General features: G+C 36.9%; 1 protein-coding gene across 1 annotated transcript in view; it reads right to left on the reverse strand.

The window, feature by feature from the left end:
- The window catches only part of MED14 (mediator complex subunit 14), a 286,657-nt gene that overhangs the window by 171,934 nt on the left and 97,786 nt on the right, over nucleotides 1-16,937 (reverse strand). Inside the window, exons 10-11 of the mRNA XM_068225329.1 lie at nucleotides 13,929-14,070; nucleotides 12,196-12,400 (exon numbers count right to left, since the gene is read on the reverse strand). Coding sequence (XP_068081430.1) covers nucleotides 12,196-12,400; nucleotides 13,929-14,070 — 347 coding nt within the window. The remainder of the gene's footprint in view (nucleotides 1-12,195; nucleotides 12,401-13,928; nucleotides 14,071-16,937) is intronic.

Here is a 16,937-nt window from a genome sequence, read left to right on the forward strand (position 1 = left end):
TCTGAACATTACAAGAGCAAATGTCACAAACATAACAATGGCCTGCCACAAGGATCGCTTCTCTCTCCTACTTTCTTCAATTTATACATTCACGACTTGCCTAATACGATGCAGATGATATTTGTCTCACAGTTCTTTGAACTAACTTCACAGAGGCTGAAACAATTCTTAATCAAGACCTCCAGCTATTGAGAGATTACTTTAAAAATTGGCATCTTCATAATAACTTGCGGAAAACAATATCTACATTGCATCTAAACAATGCACAAGCAAACTACCGTCCAAGAGTATTCCTCAGAGACAATTAACTATTATACCACACCACTCCAAAGTATCTGAGAGTAATGCTGGATAAACCTCTTATGTACAAAGATCATCTGCAAAAAACTGCCAACAAAATAAAAAGCCGCAATAACCTTCTCCACCATCTGGTAGAAACTTCATGGGAGCAGACAGAAACACTTACGGACAACAGCTTTTGCTTTGGTCCACCCAACAGCAGTACTGCTCTGGTGTCTGGCTTAACTGTGCTCACACACAGTTAGTAGATGTCCAACTCCAGCAGACCATGCACATCATAACTGGTACACTTTGCACCAAACCAATCCAATGGTTACTTGTGCTAAGCAATATGCTACCTCCACAAATCACAACACAGACGGTCCTTTTTTGACCATAGTCTAATATGCTGAGAATGAGTAACTACCTGTTCATAAGGATATCAGGCAATAATACATGCGTCTTAAGTCTTGTCAGCCTGCTTGGAAGTTTGCCAGAACGATAACATCTACACGCTTGAACTCTGTCAACTGACTAACACAGTGGTCATTATCTCCACCACAAAGCATAGTGGATAATAAAAATTCCTTTAAAAAACTTGCACGATTCAACCTATCATGCTATATCTGGAGAAGATTAAACCACATAAAATGTGGAGTGGGTAGAACTGCATTTACTCTACACAAACGGGGCTTGGTCATCCATTCCATTTTTCAACTTTGGTGAGGTATAGCAGACAGCAAGGCATATATTTAAAGAATGTTCACTTTGTGCTCTGTTTTGTAATATACAGGGTCTCTCATATAAAATACGACTGCCGAAGCATCATTTTTACTCTCCGATCTGTAAGCTGCAGTCTGGGAGGCACAAGCATAGTTCTCGACCTTGCAAGCAGCCTGCACGTATTCGACCTGGCAAGCATCAGTCGCCAGTCTGAATCTCAGCTGTTAACATGGTGAGATAGTTATCACTGTAACACCGTATTTTCGTATGTAAAAGTTCTGGTTTCATCTTAATGGTCATGTGAACAGTCATAACTCTTGCTATCGGTGTGCAGAAAATCCTAATATTGTTTATGAAGTCCCTCATTATTATAGAAAGATTGGTGTTTGGTGTGCTGTTAGTGCTGGACAAATAATTGGGCCTTTTTTTTTCTTTTTAGATGACAATAAATGCAGAGAGGTACCAAGATGATATTTCGACACTGTTCTTCCATCAGTTAATGGAAGAAGAAAAATTGTATGGGTGGATTCAACAAGATTCAGCCTCTGCTCTCGGAAGTGTTTGCAGACAGAGTGATCAGTGCTGGTCTATTTCCCCCTCGTTGTCCAGATCTAACAGTGTACACTACAAAACAATCACCCAACCACAAATCTATATATGAGGCGTCTAGTATCAAAACCGGCCAAGTCACTCAAGGCATATTTTTCAATATGGACGAAAAACCTGTAGAGACAAAGCAATGATGGTCAGAAAAGATTTTTTTTCACAGTTATATCCTTAATGGTTTAATATTTAAGTTCCGTTGTTTTGAGAAATCTAACTCATAATTAACCCATCTTTTTTGTTAATTTAAATTTTGACTTTGCCGTTTTTGTTGCAATTTTGTACAATTTCACAAGGTATGAAAGTAAATTTTTCAGTTCACCACTTGGAACAATATCCACGTTACAGCACACAATACTGACAAAATACGAGCACACCGGAAATAGGATTGCTTTGGCGCCAATAACGGTAAGAAGCCCGCGAATACGTAAATCAGTGTTGCAAACGAACAAAAAACAAAATATTGTGACTTCAAAGAATATACATTACGAGGAACGATTTTGCCTACTGATATTATCACATTGTTGCTTAATGTAACAACACAAGGTTCCAGACAATAATGCTGCATCATAAAGATTGTCGCTCGTTCCTTGACTTGGCCGGTTTTGAATTCACTGGCTGCATGACTTGGCCGATTCTGTTGCACGACCGAGAATTCAGTGCTCTATAACATGAAGACATGGACGATTTTAAAGCATATTCTTGTTTCACCTGATAGTGCTATACTTCTACTTCAAATTTATAACCTTAACTCATTTTCGTAAATTTTGTGACTTGGCCAGTTTTGATACTAGACGCCTCATATATAAAATAAGAGTTTTGTCTGTACATTGCTCAGAATTTGAAAAGAATGTTATTTCTGTATCGCTCATGTCCACAGTAACAAGAAAATGCATTTTTTACTTTTCCGTAATTTCTGTCTGTCTGTCTGTATGTATGTATGTACACGCATCACGAGAAAACGCCTGAAGATAATTTAATGAAAATCGGAATGTAAAGTCGAGTGATGAACCGCTACAATCTAGGCTATAAATTATTTTAATCACGCTGAGTGAAATGGTAGTTTAGGGGAAGGCCTGAAATTTAATTCTCAAATATTTATGTTATTAGTGGTCGTGTCTTAATGAAAATCGCTAGACAAAGATGGGAAATAATTCGCTACAATATAGGCTATACACGGTGAGAAAAATGGTAGTTTAGGGGAAGGCCTAAAATTTAATTGTCAAATATTTATTTTATTAGTGGTCGTATCTTCACGAAAATTGGTATGCAAAGTCGAGGAATAGGTCACTATAATCTAGGCTATCAATAATGTAATTTGCACTGAGTGAAATGGTAGTTTAGGGGAAGGCCTGAATTGTAATCTATATATAAAATAAGTGTTTTGCCTGTGCATTGCTCAGAATTTGAATTGAATGATATTTCTGTATCTGTCATGTCCACAGTAACAAGGAAATGCATACTTTTCCCTAATTTCTGTCTGTGTCTGTCTGTCTGTCTGTCTGTCTGTATGTATGTATGTACACGCATCAATAGAAAACGGCTGAAGAGAATTTAATGAAAATCGGTATGTAATGTCGGGTGATGAACCACTGCCATCTAGGCTACAAATTATTTTATTCACGTTGAGTGAAATGGTAGTCTAGGGGAAGGCCTGAAATGTAATTCTCAAATAAGTTATTTATGTTATTAGTGGTCGTATCGATAAATACTACATAAGTAACATAACTTTAGTTATGTCGTAAGTTAGTTGTAGTTATATAAGAAGTTATTAAATTTCCGATCACTTATGTCTTATACATTGTTACCGTACCGCATATAATCAGAGATATTAATGATTTTGGATTTTTGTTACTAAGTTCATATCAGCGCCGAGTTACGAGAAAATGGGTAAACAGAATTTAGAGAAAATCGGTGTGTAAAGTCTGAGAATAAGGAACTACAGTCTACGATATAAATAATTTTGTAGGACACCCTAATATCACAGAGTCGAAAGAAAACTAACGTGAAGGCCTGCAATATATAAAGCTCATAAACTTTATCAACAATAACATTACATTGACCATTGTTTGTTGTGATGTGCTTTTTGTCTTCTGTTTCCTCTCATCCCCGATAGATAGGATTACTGCAGCGTACCGAGGTTTTTTTAATTTGCTTGACGTCGTACCGACACAGGTAGGTCTTATGGCGACGATGGGATAGGAAATGACTGTAGTGGTGTGAAGGAAGCGGCCTTGGCTTTAAGGTACAGCCTGGTGTGACTGGTGTGAAAATGGGAAACCACGGGATACCATCTTCAGGGTTGCCGGCAGTGGGGTTCGAATCCACTATCTCCCGGATGCAAGCTCACAGCTGTGCGCCCCTAACCACACGGGCAACTCGCCTGGTCGTACCGACTGTAACAGCCTGCCTGTATATTGGCGGGAAGTAGCTGGGGAGTAAGATAACTTTCTTCTTTAGCATGCCATTCCTCTGGTTCATACATTTTCTGATATATCTGGTACGTAACACACTGGTTCATCATAGTATTCGAACTATTCAATCCCTACTCTGAGGCACTGATTGGAATGAGTAGTGTGCATATTTAACAGAATAATGACAGAGGAGTGTTCACGGCAGTCTGTGACCTGGTTATTCCAGCTCTGGAACTTTAGACTCTTAGATCGGCACCGTAGTACTGTTCGTTGAAAGTGAGAAAGTGTGCGGTTTTTCATTTGATCCAGTATTTTATATGATAACATTGCTTTCAATCGCTACATTCCTACTGACGTTTTTGTAATGAACTATGTTGAATTCAGTTAGGAAAACCACCAAGTCAGTCTTTCTGAGAATCCCGTAGCGAAGCACGGGTACATCAGCTAGTTACATATGAATGTGAAACATTATTCAAAATAACAAACACAGTTGACAGAGTACTCAAGTTAGAAAGGAGAATAGTGAGAACCTGTTTACATAAAAATTATCAAGTAAACAGAGTCTGGAGACTAGCTTGCAATGAAACAGTTTATAAAGAAATAGAACCTGTGACCAGCACAATGAAAAAGAAACGAATATCATTCTTAGGGCATCTAATACGGTCACCAAAAATAGAATCAGTAGAAAAATAATAGAAAAATTATGGAAAAGTAAGAGTAAGAATAATATTAGATGGATCACAGAAGGTAAAAAAGACATGAGACAGTTACATATCACAATAGAAGATTTAAAATACAAAACAAACACACTCCACATATTGAAAGATAAACACACTAGACTATAGACGAAAATCAACAAGCAGAGAATAGGAAGAGTGATTCCAGAAGCAGAAAGAAAATTATGTTCAGAAAGGATGAAACCGTATTGGGCTGACAAAAAGAAGAAAAACCTTCATAAACCTGACAAACGTAATCCTATGTTGGCTAAAAAATTAAAATAAATAAATATTCCTAATGCAGTTGTAATTCATTTACAGGATAGCTTTTTAATTTTTGTCATTTAATTAATGTAACTATTTTATGGGATAGTTCTTTTATTATTTCCAATTTGCTGTAAATTGTATTAGGTTTGTGTATTTGTTAATCTTGGTTTCATACAAGAGAAGGCTTCAAAGTCTTAACTACGCTAAACAAACAAACAAACAAACAAACAAACAAACAAACAAACATGCACTGGAGAATAACAAACCAGAACTCTTTCATTTACAATGAATTTCACAGTGTTCACGGGTAGCAAAAGGAAGTACAGTAAAGCCTCGCTACTTCAAAGTCGTTGGGACTCAAAAATCGGACTTCGAATTACGTGATTTTGAATTAACCGCCAATTCACAATTCAGAAGTACCAACCCTTGCCGCGTTACAAAATATTCTAAGGCCCGTTACTGCATGCCGCTAACCTTGATTCACAGTTTATACCTTTCAAATGCCATGAAAAAAAGAACTATTTCCAAAATGTATCTAAGAAGGTGCATTTCCAGTATTCAAATAATGCACTTGGATATCTCACTGGCAAACATAACCTCACGCAACAAAAGAAAGAAAAAAGCACGATTCAAAGACGAGGAGAAATCTATGCTGGGTCCCATGTGCAAGTGCTTTATTCATTGGATTACTATACTGTATGCATTTTATAGATGCCTTGTATTTACACAGAAAGTACCCGATGCCCTTAAAATTGAACTTTCCTATGACTCTATACTTGTACGATTTCCCGCCATGGCACTTCTTTCGAACTTCAGAAATGTAAACACTTGCCGTGTCACAAAGTATTCTAAGACCCATTAATACATATAATCACCTCGACTCACAGTTTAAACCTTTCATATGCCACGGAAAAAACGATTTCCGAAATGTATCCAACAAGGTGCATTTACAATGTTCAAATAATGCATTTGGATAAATTAGTGACAAACATAACCTCTCGCAACAAAAGAAAAAAAAAATCAAAGACTAGGATAAATAATGCTGCAAATGCATTATTTTTTGGATTTCTGTACTGTATGCATTTTTAGATGCTTTGTACTGGCATGGAAAGTGCCCAACGCACTTAAAACATTGTGGCTTATCGAACTTTCCTTTGACGAGGGGATAAAGTTTCTCGCTTTCATGTGCATTGCAACGCACTACTAATACAATGACCCCCATCCCCCACCCTTGTACGATTCCCCGGCTTGCACTTTCTCCTTTAAAACCATAAGACCATTTGGGCTCGCATTAAAATAAAGCAATGCAGTTTCATCTACAAATTAATGTACAGAAGCCACAAGACTTGAAAATCTGCCTATGCAGGGTAGAAATGTAACAAAAGGCGCCTTTCATGTACCGTACGAGAAGTGTTCAAGGATAACTTTACTTCAGAGGCTGGATCTGTTCCATGGCAAGAAGAGAGAATCAATAGGCTACATGATGGAATGTTACCTAAGACGGTGATATAGGCCTATTGGGAGCCATACGTGTAAAAAATATTGTGTCTGTGCTATTTGTAAGATTTGGTGTTCGGTGCCTACGAATTTTATTATATGAGTCACGTTTTTTCGTCAACTGTCGGCATCGCCAGTGTTCGCGGATTCTGTTTTTCCGCACACTGCCTGTTGCGCGATATTACGGCGCTCCTTAAAAGGTTGAATACAAAAGAATTCCGATTTCATTCAACTTAGCAATCATGAAGCGCGTTGTAGACCCACCGAAGTGAGTGTAAGTGCGGAAAGCTCCACGTTCCAGAACACGCGTTCTATTATGACGCGGATAAATTTCGAGTTGAAATTACTCTGTAACATACTATTGTTTTAAAATGTAAAGGCAGTTTCGAATTTAAAGTCTGAATTTCAGTAATGGGGCCGACATTGTACTTCGAATTATCCGTATTTCGAATTAAACAATTTAAATAACATGCAAAACTGTATCTCATGTTTCCGGGAACGAGAGGTTCTTCGAATTAGGCACGATTTTGAATTAACCGATTTCGAATTATCGAGGTTCTACTGTATCGATCAAATAAGTATATTTGCCAACTCACAAGCATTAATGCTCGAAGGGACTGAGCATCTTTTCTTCTTTACTTTTTCTTTACATAGAAATGGGTTTTTTAGTGATAATGTTGCTTTTCCGTAATAGTTTTCCCACTGACCGCAGAGATGTAATCGTGAGGGGAAATATGTAATAATTATGAATAATCCGTAATAGCTGGCACCTCTGCACCAGAATATAAGGAAGAGCTGTGATCCTTGATTGATTGGAGGAGTGAATACTGATAAAGCTGAAACATTCTGAGAGCTCTCTCTTGTTCATTTTTTTTTTTTTCATATGATATTGGTGTACAAGACCTACTGAGCCTTACATTTCCATGCATTTGCACTAAGGGAATATGTTTAGTAAATCTTGTTATTTTTACCATTCTTAAGAATCACAAATTTTCAGCACAAATAACACACAGAAGGGCTATAGAAATTTCAGACGTTGACAAAATTACGATCGGAATGACTGATAAAATACTGGGCGTTATATTTACTCGTTAAAAGCACTTCCACCATTGGGCAGATCACAAAAACCAAACAGTACAACCTTTAAAGAGAAAATGAACGTGAAATGCTCAAGTGTCCAATGTGTTCCATAAATTAATAATAATAATAATAATAATAATAATAATAATAATAATAATAATAATAATAATAATGTATCTGTACATTGCTTGGAATTAAAAAATACAGTATTTCTACAATAAGAAGAAAATTATATTTTTAATTTTCCACATCTACCTTTACATACTGTATGCATGCATGCAACGAGAAAATGGCTGAACAAAATTGAATGAAAATTGCTATGTGAAACCGGGAATAAGGCACTACAGTCTAGACTATGAATAATAAATAATGTTAATCATGCTAGGTGAAATGGAAGTTGAGGGGAAGGCGTAAAATTTAATTCTCAAATATTTATGTTATTAGTGGTCCTATTGATAAATACTACATAACAAAGTTATACAGTATACAATTTCCAATCATTTATGTGTCATACAATTTTATCATACTGGCTATGATAACAAGGATAATTCATGAATTTAGACTTTTGTTGCTTAGTCTATATCAATGCCAAGCATCGCAAACATGGAAATATTGTTCAATTGTGTTAAAAGGTGGTTTTAGTTGTGATTGTCTTCAGGTGAAAACCATGTGGTTATCAGCCCATGTTGACAAGGAAAACTGACAAGAGGAAATCACGAAAGGGCGAAGAAGGACTCCCTTTACACTGTATGTCGTAATATCAGAGAGCGCACGTTTTGTTAACTACTGGTGCATGTCACACTGGTTCATCATAGCGAATGAATGAAAACCTAGAACCTGTTTTCTAGTCAGTGACCGGGTCAGGGATGGAATGAATGAATGAAACCCCCATCTTGCGGCGAGGATAGGAATTGTGCTGGCTGCTGAAGCCTGTCGCACTCCTCTGGGGCAATGATTAATGACTGACAGATAAAACGAAATGATATTGGAGAGTGTTGCTGGAATGACAGATGACAGGAAAAACTGGAGTACCTGGAGAAAAACCTGTCCCGCCTCCACTTTGTCCAGCACAGATCTCACATGGAGTGACCGGGATTTGAACCAGGGAACCCAGTGGTGAGAGGCTGGTGCGCTGCCGCCTGTGCCACGGAGGCTACCGGTTCATAGTAGTATTCCAGCAATTTGAAAGCCCATAAAAGTGATCAACAATAACATTACATTGGCTATCGGTTGTTGTGACATGCTTTATCTCTTGTGCTCCCACTCATCTTTGATAGATGGCGTTACTGCTACATACTCAAGTAGAACAGCCTGCCCGAATACTGACGGGAAGTAGCTCCTCTGGTTTATACATGTTTTGACAACTACTGGTGTGTGTCACACTGGTTCATCATAGTATTCCAACTATTTGATCCTTGCTATGAGGTGCTGATAGGAATGGGGAGTGCACACACTTAACAGAGAACGGCAGACCAGTGTTCACCATTGTCTGTGGCTGGATCATTCTAGCTCTGGAACTTGGCATTGTTGGAATGCCAGCATAGTACTGTTTGTGAAAAGTGAGAAACAGTGATGCTTTTCATTTAATCGAGCATTGCCTTTAACCACAACATTCCAGTCAGTTAATATTGTGTTCCGATAAGAATACTGACGTAATTGTGATGCCCTACATCAAGCACAGTTTAATGTTTGTCTGTGTCTGTTACATCATCACAGAAAAATGGATAAGTGGATTTTAATGAAACTTGGTATTTCAATTTACGAATGAGGTTGAACAAAGGCCCTTAGATGTACAGCAAGTTCTTCAGCAGGAGGTGTTTGAGAAGGGGCCTAAAGCATAAATCTCAATGTCTCTCTCTTATGGTTATGTTTACACGAAAATAGCTCATGGCAATAGTTATTCAGAATATTTGCTCTATATCTTTTTCTGATACAGTGAAAAATAATGAAAAAAATAATGAAAACAGTGGCAGTCGTGTGAGAGTTTTAAGTCCAAGACCCGGTAGCTAGACTGTAAAGAGAGTTGCTATACAGATCATACACATCTGCCAGTAGTGTTTGAATATTAACCTCATACTTGGCTTCTTTTATACCAGAAGGAAAAGATCAAATTAAGATCAGCAATGAAAAAGAAAAGAGAGGGAAAGAAAATTGAAACTGCAAAGGGCAACAGAGAACAAGGAAGCGAGTATGTCATGACAAGTCGCTGACAGGGAGAGGTATGCCCATTTGTGTGCCTCGGAATCTGGGGAACAATATGAGAAGTAGACAAAAATGTAATCATGCACATGCTTAGTGATTGTCCCGTCAACGACGGATACTACAGCTAGTTACTATATAAAAGAGACAGTCAAACAGAGATTTACAAGCCATATGCCTTACATTTCCTTTGTTATTACCTGTGGCCTGATTCTTATACTATACATCAGATGTAGATTATTGCTGAGAAGATGAATGTAAAAAAAACTGAATTAAATGTGGGATAATTATTAAGATGAAATGCCATACAAAATGAAACAAACTCAGGAATTGAATATGCTTATTTAAATGACATGTTCTGCAAAGAAACAAAACTTTAAAATTACCTGATGACGGAAACAAATACTGTAGTAATCTGATTTATTAAATTATTGGCTAGCGCCACGATGATGGGGTAGCAAGCCTGCCTCTTAACTAGAGACCTTGGTTCGATCCTGGCCAATACAGGGATTCAATTCTACAATGACAGCTGACAAGAGGTTCACTCAGCTTTGTGAGACCAACTGAGGGGCTATCAATATGAGGGGCAAGTGGCCTGGACATGAAAGCTATGCAATACAGCTGAGGACGTCATCACACTGACCCTGTGGAACTTGCAGGCTATCTGGTTGGGCAGCAGTCATCTTAGTTGGCCAAATTCTTTAATGAGCAGTTGTGCCATGGGATTTTTTGGTTTTTATTAAATTATTTGCCTGAAGATATTTTTCCTCTCTTTTGTCATCTGTTTGTCTATGTTGTGTCAAACATAAGAATTAATTTCTCTGCACACTGAATTTTTTTCAAGATAAAACTCTGAAAATCAAGAAATGAGACTTGCAATTTATACACAAGTTTAGTGTTTCAAATAGTTCAATTATTATTCCTGTAATAAGAATTTAATTGAATTTATTGATAATTTACATGCCACTGAAGCTGAAAAGCTAGTGTTTTCATATAATACTACACAGGTTCATGAACACACTAACTAAATTTTCATAATATTAAAATATTAAATTAAACATTGAACTTAAAAAAATTAAAATACAGATACCAATAAGATAAGAATAAGAGTAGAAGAAGCACAGCATAAATAATGAGAAGATGTGGAAATTTGAAGAAGCATGAAGATCATTTCACTCAAATTCATTTTAATAATCAGAATCAGATTAATTAGAAATTCAAAATGTCTGGCTTCTTGGCTAATGAGTATACTGGCATTTGGTTCTGAAAGCCCCAGGTTTGATTCCCGGCCAGGCCAGGAATTTTACCTATGTGTAATTAATTCCTCTGGTTCTGGGACTGGATGTTCGTGTTTGTCTCAATACACATCTTCATCTACACACAATACATCACACTACAAACCCCAACAAAAACATTCGATAGTGAATACATCCTTCCATGTAAGTTTGGCATCAGGAAAGACATTCGATCATAAAACTGGGCTGGATCTAAAATACGAAGTGTCAACTCCAGTCAACTGGGTAGGAGGCCAGAGAGAAGAACAAGAATAAATTCTAATCTTGAAAAATGTTGCCATTTAATTTCGCATTCAAGGGACAATCTCAATCGCTACTGATCTGCATTTAGGGCAGTCGCCCAGGTGGCAGATTCCCTATCTGTTATTTTCCTAGCCTTTTCTTAAATGATCCCAAAGAAATTGGAAAATTATTGAACATTTCCCTTGGTAAGTTATTCCAATCCAACGAGTATTGGCCCCAATTTATCCTCTTGAATTCCAACTTTATCTTCATATTGTGATTTCCTACTTTTAAAGACACCACTCAAACTTATTCGTCTACTGATGTCCTCCCACGCCATCTCACCACTGACAGCTCGAAACATACCACTTAATTGAGCAGCTCGTCTCCTTTCTCCCAGTTCTTCCCAGTCCAAACTTTGCAACATTTTTGTAACGGTATTCTTTTGTCGGAAATCACCCAGAACAAATCGAGCTGCTTTTCTTTGGATTTTTTCCAGTTCTTGAATCAAGTAATCCTGGTGAGGGTCCCATACACTGGAACAATACTCTAGTTGGGGTCTTATCAGAGACTTATAAGCCCCCTCCTTTACATCTTTACTACAACCCCTAAATACCTTCATAACCATGTGCAGAGATCTGTACCTTTTATTAACACTCATATTTATGTGATTACCCCAATGAAGGTCTTTTCTTATATTAACACCTAGGTACTTACAATGATCCCCAAAAGGAACTTTCACCCCATCAATGCAGTAATTATAACTGAGAGGACTTTTCCTATTTGTGAAACTCACAACCTGACTTTTAACCCCGTTTATCATCATACCGCTGCCCACCGTCCAAGAGTTTGGTCACCCTTATTATACAAGATATTAAAATCCAGCATCACACAACATACCTTAATTCTGATACTAATGTGGGAAGCCGTGAATGATCACCATTCAGGGCAGTCTGTAGCTCAGGTATGAGTGGGGCATCATACTGAGGAACATGGCACTGTAACATGCCCGTGTGTGTATCCACTGTCACCAGCAACTGTTCTGCTCGTAAACAAGGCTGCAACACAGGCACTGACAGGATAGCTGGGGAACCCTGAAGATGGCCTGGAATACAACAGAAACAAAAGGTACAGGTTTTAAGCAATTACCAACATTTTTCTGAAGAAACACAACATTTTGAAAAACATTAAGTTTTTGTTCAATTCTATACATTTTAAACTACTTCTGCACATAGTCACCATCATTATTAAAGCACTCGTCACAATGGGACACAATTTTAGTATGCCTTTGTCACAGAACAACGATGTTTGTGATGAAAGCCATGCCTGTACTCTTCAACAAGATCATCATCATCATCATCATCATCATCATAACGAGGAACTTCTTCAGGTGAAGAGAAAGGTGGAAATCACTTGATGCCAAATCCAGACTGCAGTGGGGTGCTGCCAATGTTCCCAACCAAATGATGCGACTAAGTCCTGGACTTGATTGGCTGTGAACGTCTGGCATTGTCATGACACAAGATGATTCCATGGGAAGACACTCCATACCTTTTGTTCTGAACTGCATGCCACAGATTTTGTAGCATTGCACTTTAGCCATCTTTATCGACTGCTGCATTCCAAGGCAAGAATTTAACGAGCAAAATGCCTTTCCTGTTCCAGAAATCCATGCACATGATCTTCTAGCAAGAAATTGTCAGTATGAATATTTTCTTTATTGGTGACACTGAATGACTCCACTCGAAGGACTGTTGCTTTCATTCAGGAGTGATGTGGATACCCATGTCTCATCTCCTGTAAAAATGTGGTTTAATACATCATTACCTTCTTTATATAACATGTGAGAAAGGCCAATGCACTCCCCGTTCGTTTGGTCTCGTATTTTTCAGTGAGGTGTTTTGGCAACCATCGTGCACACAATTTCCGGAATCCTATGTGATCTGTTACAATATGGTAGAGAACCCACCTTGAACACTGTGGGAAAAGCAGAGATTGTGACAAAATTGTACATTGTCTTTTTCTTCAACTGCACTCACCAAATCATCTGTGATGGTAGATAGTCGGCTGCACTATGGGATGTCATGCGTCTGTTGATGATCATCATTGAACATTCAAACCCATTTCCTGACCATTCATCCGTTCTTGCACTTTCCCCATACATTTCACATACTTGGCAATGGATATCAGCTGGTTGTATGTTCCCCCGTGCCAGCGAAATTAACCAATGATGGTTAAAATTTCTTACCCTGCTAGGAATCAAATCCAGGACCCCTGAGGTCAAAGGCCAGCATACTAACAATTTAGCCATGGAGCCGGGCTACACCTACAAGAAGCCATAAAAAGACAAACTCCAAATCTACAAAAAACTGCAAAAGAACACGTACAAAAGCCACATCACTGCTCTCTACATAGATCAGCTTTCCTCCTCATCTACCAATTCTTTCAGATTTATTTCTTCTCAGTCCCTAGGATCTTTTCAATATTTCAAGATTATCTTATGGGAGGGAATAAATATATTATAATTTGTGATAGTTTGTGATGGATACGGTACTCACTAAAATGTGTGCAGAGAAAGGCAACAATTCAATTATGTTCATTATATACTTATCAGGAAATTATCCACTACTTACATTCAACATCCTTCAGCATAGTTTGTAACTCTTGTTTCAGCTCTGCCAGTCGGCTTTTCGTTCGGACATAAATAGTATGAACTAGAAGCCTCTCCATCGAGAGAAGATCTGACCTTATTGCTCGGTCAGCGATCTCACATTCCTGCAACACACAACAAAATTTCTTAGCAGATCAATATATTAACATAATAAAAAATTTGATGAACAAATGTTCACCTCTGACTATAAGATACTATTTTGTTGTTGATAAAATTATCTTGAGAGAACAAGGAGCTGAAGTCAGGTGGACTGCCTTAGATCAGTATTATAGAAACTAAAGTACATTTGGCAAGAATTGCACAAAAGGCCGTATCTATGAATCTGTTATACTCATCAGTAAGCAAATATGAAACCATGACATGAAAAATGTCTCAAATCTCAAGGCATGAGGAAATACAAAGAGATTCACACAACAAATAAGGAAACAGATTAAATTTATCCTTAAAGAACATAATGAAAATGTCAGTGTTCAAAAATATTTGGCCATGTTAAAATCTTTACTTGTGTAACAACTTAAAAATGTGAGCAGAGAATGATTTAAACCAATCTCTACTATATTGGAATCGTTGACTGCAGAAAGGACTTCAGTCCAGAAAACCTACTTTTCAGAAAACTAAAATAACTGTTTAGCAATTTCTGGGTCACATTAAAATAACTTTGTTGTTATTAGTTTAAAAATATACACATATACTCACTGATTAAACACAAAATAATAGTAATTTCATGTGTAATGTATGTGCTATTAATTTTCAAAACAGCTGGACTTAAGACCTTTATGAAATCAACAGCCATCAACAGTTTAAACTGCTCAGTTAATTATGTAAGATAAAAGTGTCATGAAATATTCAATGAAAATGTATTCAACCATAATAAATCCTTTTTTTTAACAATGTATCTAATTCAACACATTATTGAATCCTTCAGCATTAATAGTCGCTTTTGTCCACAACACACAGAATAAAAGATTCATTTTTCAATATTGACACTAATTTTAAATCAAAATGGACACAAAAGGTAATGATAATACCAAGTATTATCTTGAACACACGCATTTTGACACAGGAATGTCCAATGTTGAATATCTCCTACAAAATTTGAGGAATATAAAAACACCAATATAAACCACTAGGAAAAAAAAAAAAAAAAAAGAAAGAAAGAAAAAAAAACGAACAAATCTACAGCACCAAGCATGATTTACTAGCATATTGTTTATTCCACTGTTGGCCACTGAAGAATAGAGTGCCAGAATTATTGGGGTTCTTCTTCTTCTGGAACATACTGGACTGGCTTCTTTATATCTGACATCTTTTTGGTATTAATGGATACATAGATTTCAGGATAGGCAAACTGAGTAGGTAGTTTGATGGGTTGCTCTGATAATCGTTGCAAGAATGTATGAGAATATAACCGTCTGATGTATTGAGCAGCTATGACAATGCTTTTCTTTGAGCAAATTATCACAAAATAATTTATTCTATTTTACCACCTATTCAATACATGCCACGTGCTATGTGGGTGTAATTTACGTTATACTATGTACACTTCTTAGAAACATGTTTCGCCCCTTGTTACGGGCATCATCAGCCTATAGGTAACTTTAAGGTCAAAAGTCAGAATCATTAACCAATCATACAAGGAATACACTGAAAATATGTTACACTTTATAAACATCTTAAGTTAACGAGCTACAATTATAACATAGAAAAGTGCCTATTACTAACCAATCATACAAGGAATACACTGAAAATAATAAAATACATTTTAAAACATCTTAAGTTAACTGCTACAAATAATATAGAAAAATGTCTATTACAAACTAAGAGTATTGAGAATAAATAGTATCTCAACTCATGGGAAATAAATTTAAAAGAATGTAAACAAAAACTAAAAGAAATATTTTTTAACGAAGACCATGACCTTGCAGGTCTTGGACTATCTTGATTTATTAGTTTCATTATGCTCCGTAGTGATATCTATCATATATCATAGAAAAGAAAAGAAAAGAAAAGAAAAGAAAAGAAAAGAAAAGAAAAGAAAAGAAAAGAAAAGAAAAGAAAAGAAAAGAAAAGAAAAGATCCATCTAATCAATACTAATATTTATTGTAACTCTTTGAATTACAGTACCGGTTTCGACTTCCTGCGAAGTCATCTTCAGCTGTGTTATACCCTTACATTAGTTACAATTTGGTGTTGTGCCTTGCCAAATGATTATGTGTAACAGACATTGGCGTGTTTCAAAGTGGTTAGTTTAATGCTCCTGATCTTGAGTATGTCTATTGACCTAAAACTCGTGTTGATCACCTTATTAAAATATTAACCATATAAACACTTTAAAATGCTCACACTACTTGATAAAAAATACTTTAAAATATATATGTCTTATTACAGTCCCATTATAGCGGGTAAAAACTTGTTCTTAAAATGAGTTGACATCTTGCGTTGTTATTGAATCATCCAGCATGAGAAGATTGTATGCATGAGTTCGTATGGGGTATTTTTGTACTATTATGCACTTGAGTTCGTATGGGGGTACTTTTGTACTGTTGGATTTTATCTAAAGTTCAACCACTTGTCAGCTTACAAATATTCTAGTATTTTTAAATACGTGTACTTATGAAGGTGGTATGTGCAGCCGAAGTTGTTGATAGTCTTGAAAGCGTTAAATGCAGTTCACTTGAGTGTGTGAAACCAGTAGCTGGCGGTGGCTCTTTCCCTGTCTATGACTATTGATAAATATCTGTAAAAGGCGAAAGGTAAGATTGAATTAGAAATTATTATTCTGAAAGTGCCTGCTTGTGTGTGTGTTAAATGATAGTTACTTCTTGTTGCTGAGTGGTTGAGAAACGTACAATCTGGCTGCCTGGCGTGCACTGTAACGTGTTCTTCTGGTATTAGTGTCTGTTGCTGTAAAGGGAATGGAGGGATGGGTGGGAGGAGCTGTCATGTGTGTACGGGCGGAGTTGGGCATGT

Source organism: Anabrus simplex, chromosome 1 (genome assembly GCF_040414725.1).
Source record: "Anabrus simplex isolate iqAnaSimp1 chromosome 1, ASM4041472v1, whole genome shotgun sequence".
Taxonomy (NCBI): domain Eukaryota; kingdom Metazoa; phylum Arthropoda; class Insecta; order Orthoptera; family Tettigoniidae; genus Anabrus; species Anabrus simplex.